Raw genomic sequence first — 5,919 nt, forward strand, 5'->3', positions numbered from 1 at the left:
ACAGCAATGCAATCTTGACACGCGTATAAAAGAACAAAACAGTCCTCTGTCAGTGAGAAAGAACAGGGAAGTCAAACATCTCTGTTTTGAGAGAATTTTACAGTTTAAGGTCAAGAGAGTAAAAGGGGTTTGTTATGGTGAGTATAAATTATTGAAACCTTCCACAGTATAAAAGTCATAAAGTACTTCCTGTTGTTAGGGTATGCCTACTGTTTGTTTGAATGGGGAGCTGAAACCCAGTGCAGGTGTGGCTAAACTACTGTAAGTCCATTTCCTGTTAGTTTGTATGGAGGTGGGGTTGAGGTGTTAGATGGACACTGGTTCTGCTGGCTGTTTATCATAAACACAGCCTAGCCCAGAGAGGTCCATCTGCTTTGATTTTATTTAGTGATTCCCCCCAGGGGCCCTGAGCCGGAGCGAGAATAACAATACTCGAGCCCATCTGTTCCTGTAGAACCAGCCCCGGCTAAATTACCACACGCTACGAGCGGCTGGCATATGCTGTGGCATAAAGCTACAAGAGGGCATTGTGTGCCAGCTGTTCTGTTGACAAATACTTATCTGGCACTTCTGAAGTCAGCTTGCTAAGCTGGTTTCAAGTTTGACTAAAAACTAAACGGGGTAAGGTGTGGAATAGGGTTCCTGTGGGGGAGATGCATGTATAATACATGCCGATTTATCTCAGGGTATCGTTTTGTCAGAGATTGTCTGGAGAATTGGGTCACTGAATGTAGACTTAATCTGAACATATAGGCCAGATAGAGGACTAAAGCCAACCAAATGGTCAAAACAGACTATACTTATTGTAATCTTTCTCATCTCATCTGATCATATTGTTGTTGTATGTTTACAAGTCAGTAGATGATCACTGTGTCAGACGCCTAAATTGGGCTTGATCATGGTAATCCCATCAGTAACGAATCAGATCTTTGAAGGAATGGATAACACTCACCTTAAACATTGAAAAATACACCAACAAGCCAGATTTTACAGGGATTTACTGCTACAGCCTCCGGCAACTCCCAGGAAGAACTCTATAATGATAAAATGAATTATAATAAATTATAAGCCAAACAAATTGACATCTTCTTGAACATGTACAGCCACTGCTTCCACATGGTGCTCCGCCACTCCCAAGCCTCTAGAATGCACTAGCAATGCTAGCCATATAACTCCATTGTGAGTTGTCTGTTTATCCCTGAGCTAAGATTACAACATACAACACACTATGGTTTTTAATAGTGTAATCATGTATGAGATTTTTGCTTTAAGGACACTAAAACGCAAGTCTCGCAGTGAAACATGAGACTTAACAGGTTTGTGCTATACTAACCACATGAAGCTACCATGATCTAATTATATTCTGGATAAATATATGGCAATACTGAAGGTAAATTTTAAGCACCTTGTTTTAGCAGCATCAACAACAAAATCCAGTGGGAAAAACATGTACAGTGCATTCTGTATATCAACTTGTTGGGAGGCAGTTATCGCAGCAAAAATAACTTAATACCAAGTTAGAAAGGCTTCTGTTTTTTTTATCAAGTGTCTTTCAGTAGCCACCATTATCAGCAATTGAGCGGCTGTACAGCTGCTGCAACTCCCTGCTTGTTGACTCACACAGTGCATTTACAGTCACAACAGCCAGACAACCAGTATGACAAAAACTGAACATACTGTAATTCTCAGGTTGAATTTTAGAATGTGTTGCACCTTTTACCACAAGTACCAGTGTTGACCCTTACAATTACTTGCTGAACTAAAATAGAAAGTTAATGTGAAAGCAATATATTGCATGTAGAGACTAACCTCCTCTCCATGGTGACTTCCCACCCTCACTTGTTTGGCAGTACTGTGAAATACATTTCTTAATTTCTCTCAACACCATAGCACTTGCATAATTGTATTTCCTGGGATTAAATATTTGTGACCAGGAGATGCCAATCTTAAAACATACCAATCCACTACCAACGCCAACTGCAAAAGATTATCCTCAATCCCTGATGCTCACCTATACAGGCTGTGCAAAAGATGCAAGATTGGTCATCACACCACTCAGAACATGCAGTGTACCCTTCAAAATGGGCTTTATTTTGTTAACATTTACAGGAACATCACTGACATTAATTTTCCACCCGTTACATATGTCTATACTGTACTGATGCAACAAAAAAAATAAAAAAAAAATCAAGATCCCATCCTCTGTTCTTTGACTTCTCTCATAGTGAACAAGGCTCCAGTCAGTCACCAGCTTCAGCAGTGCACAAAATGTTCACACAGGAAGAACCCCTGTCAGGATCCCTGGGACAGTGGAAACGACCACGGAGCAAAATGGAAGTTGTCAGCTGGAACCTAATTTATAAAAACGCCATCACACACTTACTTCCTACTCACAACTAAATCCGTGATTAAGCTGCGATTTAAGAAAAATATACATAATGCTGATGCAAACCTGTGCATTTCTTGATTTTGTTTATCCAATTTTGTGTGATATATAAAAACCAACTACTTTATATCTCAATCCATGACGGGTATGCTTTAGGTACACTTTACAATTGGAATATAATGGAATCAAGGAATTATTAAAGGCAAAATGAGTCGGATTTTTCTAAAACTCAACGGTTGCACTAATACAAAAATAATCCCTCTCAATCATTGCTTATGACCCACGAGAAGTGTGTGGCGGTGTCTGTATCTGCACAGGCCTGCCCTCTGTCTTTTTTTCTTCTTCATTTTGCTGTGTGCGGAATGTTTCTGGGCGTAAGCCTTTGGTCCGCTGGCGAGCACTGAAGGAGAGGATAAGGAAGGAGAGCAGGGCGCGTGCTCTTCTGGTGTCAGTCAGTAGGGGCCAACTTTGAATGTGGTTTACAAACCGTAACGGACAAATCCTACTCATTCTGCCTTTACAGTTTTTAACAAAAATGTTGTTCTTTAAATACATATATATGTTGCCCCAAGGTTATCGGCCTTGTGCCTCATTCATTACCCATCCTTTGTTAACAACACACTGTTAAACGTGTCACTATTAACATTCAGTAGTTGCTATGAGGGGGTGCAAACTACAATAACTCACTTCAGTATATTGTGATAGAGGAGTACCCAAAGCAGTATCATCAACCCCCGGTTTCATTTTCTTAAAAAGGGACGACATATGAGTTTGTAATAGGATTAGAATATAATAAATAATAGCATTTGATCACAATTGTTTTGTTATCTGGTGCACGGCTGGAAACTTGCATTGCTTGTCACATCTTCATGGAAGGCAGCGAGAGTCAATACTTGCCATGACGGGCAGAGAAAAGGCTTTGTAAACACAAAATATAATTTAGATTTAGTCATCAATACAATGAGAAAAAAAAACACATGTGAAATTCTTCACATCATAGTCTCTTACTTTAAAGAAAACAGTCAGACGTTTCCAGTATTTCACCTCATTGACCCTATGAATGCATGGAGTGCTCCACCAACCAGCTTTACAACAGGAGCCATTGTATTCCCTTCATGCATTTATCTGGCATCTACTCTGCATTAGCAATGCAGAGCGCTCTTTACAGCTACAGAGGAGAAACACATTTGTATTCTGTAACACAAAACTCTGATGTCTCCCAACCAACAAATTAGCACTCACTGTGACTTCCAATGGGAGAAAAAAAAGGAGCTAAACCTAAATGTTTCCTGATAGGTCCACTTTTGGATGGAACAAAAGTGCAGCATTGGTTGAGTGTGCAGTAAAACGTGAGACTTTTACAATGGCTACATCTGTTTCTGCAAAACATGTACTGTAAAGACATTTACACAGCGTGATGGGAAAATATGCAAACCGGTTCACAGAGAGCAGAATACTCTGGTCTTAATGCGACTGCACAGTAGGTTGACATCTATACTGTTGATGTTACTAACTGGAGAAATATATGCTACTAAGAGATTTTACACTAGTTTTTAGAACAGTACACACAGGTTGGATGAGGATTTGCGCACTGCATTGCTTCCTTAATGTGGCGTTATGGAAAGCTCCCGTTTTTTACAGTGATTAAGAATAGCAGGACTCCTCTTTTCTTAAGGTAAATGAGGTGGGTCCTCCCACTAGCTCATCTTGTTTTTGTTGCAGATGTGTTGTCAGCCGCGGCGACGCAAACATGCCCTCCCACCCATCTTCTCCCCCTTCCTCTCTGAACAGAGAGGGAATCTTCATCAGGCCTACCTTCGCTTCATCATCCACCACCAATGCTAGGGTGTGAGACAAAGGGAAGCTACATTGGACTACATGAAGAACACAACAACAACTAATGCACAGTGCAAATAGGCTTCTCTTCCATCTCTCTAGCCTCCGGAGATGGGCAGGCATTAAGGAGAGGTGGGCTGGAGAGGGTTAACTCCGGACAGCACCCCTGCTGGCAGGCAGCCTTTCTTCTTTTAGTTTCTTTTTCATTTTTGGACTTTCTGGAAATCTCCTGCCCTTGGGGAGAGGGAGGTGGTGTGGCTGAGGGGCAAGGGTGGAGGGGTTGGGGAGAGGATTCTACTTGTACAGGCTCATGGTCGGGCTCTGGTACATGCACATGTAGGCATCGCACAGCAGGCGTCGCGCCTGGCCCTGGATGCTCTTGGGATCCAGGGTGTGCAGCTCCTCTGGGGTCATTTTCAGGTAGGCCTCCACCTCCGGACAGGGAGACACCTGGGGGATGTTGAAACCATTCTGCCCTCCTGCAAAGCCACATGCACGATCATTAGAAACCAGTCTAGCAATTCTGATAATCCACATCATATTCACAAGTTATCATTTGTGTGTGGAATACTCGATGGCAAAGATTTAATGCCTCCGGTCAAATCAAACAGTCACCCAGAAGTTGCCAACGGCAGATATGAATGTAAAAACGTTTATTCAAAAATACTTTTAAATTAAACTTCTTCTCTCCAGCACTCGTAACGTTGTTTTATGGAAAATACGCACACACGTTGTGGCCAAAAACAAAAAACAGCAATTAGAGGTAAAACTATTAGTCATTTGATTTTATATTTAATAATAATAATAATAATAATAAAAAAAAATTTAATGCAAAAATACCTGCAGTAGAAAGATTGTACAATTATGGCCAAAATGATGATCACGATTATTTTGATCAATATTGAGATCACGATTATTTGTTGATTTTAACCAAAACAAATTTTATTGTCACATAAAGCTTTGACATCCATATTGTGCATCCATATTGTGCCAGAGATCTTCTACTAATATAGGATTAAAATCATATCTCTGTATTTTTCGGCTGAATGGCGATACACAATACATACCTGGAGATTCTTTTACAAAGTGGGCTAAATGTTCAATTTAAGGTCAAAGCCACTGGTCACAAGCAGATTGGTATTGAAATTAAATGCAACAACAGTGTTTCCTTCCCAGATTGAAAATATACAGCTGCAATACATGTTGACATGAAAAGTATCTGAAATAAATAGCCTAGGATAGTTTTTTAAAAAAATAATCTTGAGAAAGCTCCTCAGTTGTTTTCAACAAAACTGATTAAAAGAGCTAGGGAGAGAGAGGGAGTCGATGGACGTGTGCTACTTACAGAGTGACGGCTGACTCATTATGAATGGGTCAGACGGGTCGAACGGCGGGTCAGCATAGTACACACGTGGTTGTATGAATGTCTTTATCGCATGCGCTTCGTTTTTATGAACTATGATATTCTGGCCATGGGTCACATCTCTCGCCCAGGTCCAGCAGGCTCGTCTCACGTATATTCTAAACTGAAGTTAGTTGCATTCAATACTTCTTCTGTGTTTTTTCGCCATGGCCGCCGCAATGGCAGAGTTACCAGCGGAAACATTGGTACAAATACAGTGAGCTAACAGACACAAACTAGCACTGGTCACTGCGGTTGTCTGAAAAACAACACAGACGGGACAAAATGTTGCGTT

The 5,919-nt window shown here is 40.8% G+C and overlaps 1 protein-coding gene across 4 annotated transcripts in view; it reads right to left on the minus strand.

The window, feature by feature from the left end:
* Positions 1–2,070: 2,070 nt before the first annotated feature.
* Positions 2,071–5,919, minus strand: part of cyld (cylindromatosis (turban tumor syndrome)) — a 23,880-nt gene continuing 20,031 nt past the window's right edge. For all 4 annotated transcript variants that reach the window (XM_032516856.1, XM_032517076.1, XM_032517017.1 and 1 more), the window contains one exon: positions 2,071–4,701. In XM_032516856.1, coding sequence (XP_032372747.1) covers positions 4,517–4,701 — 185 coding nt within the window. In that variant the 3' untranslated portion in view covers positions 2,071–4,516. The remainder of the gene's footprint in view (positions 4,702–5,919) is intronic.

This window comes from Etheostoma spectabile, chromosome 1, assembly GCF_008692095.1.
Source record: "Etheostoma spectabile isolate EspeVRDwgs_2016 chromosome 1, UIUC_Espe_1.0, whole genome shotgun sequence".
Classification (NCBI taxonomy): Eukaryota; Metazoa; Chordata; class Actinopteri; order Perciformes; family Percidae; genus Etheostoma; species Etheostoma spectabile.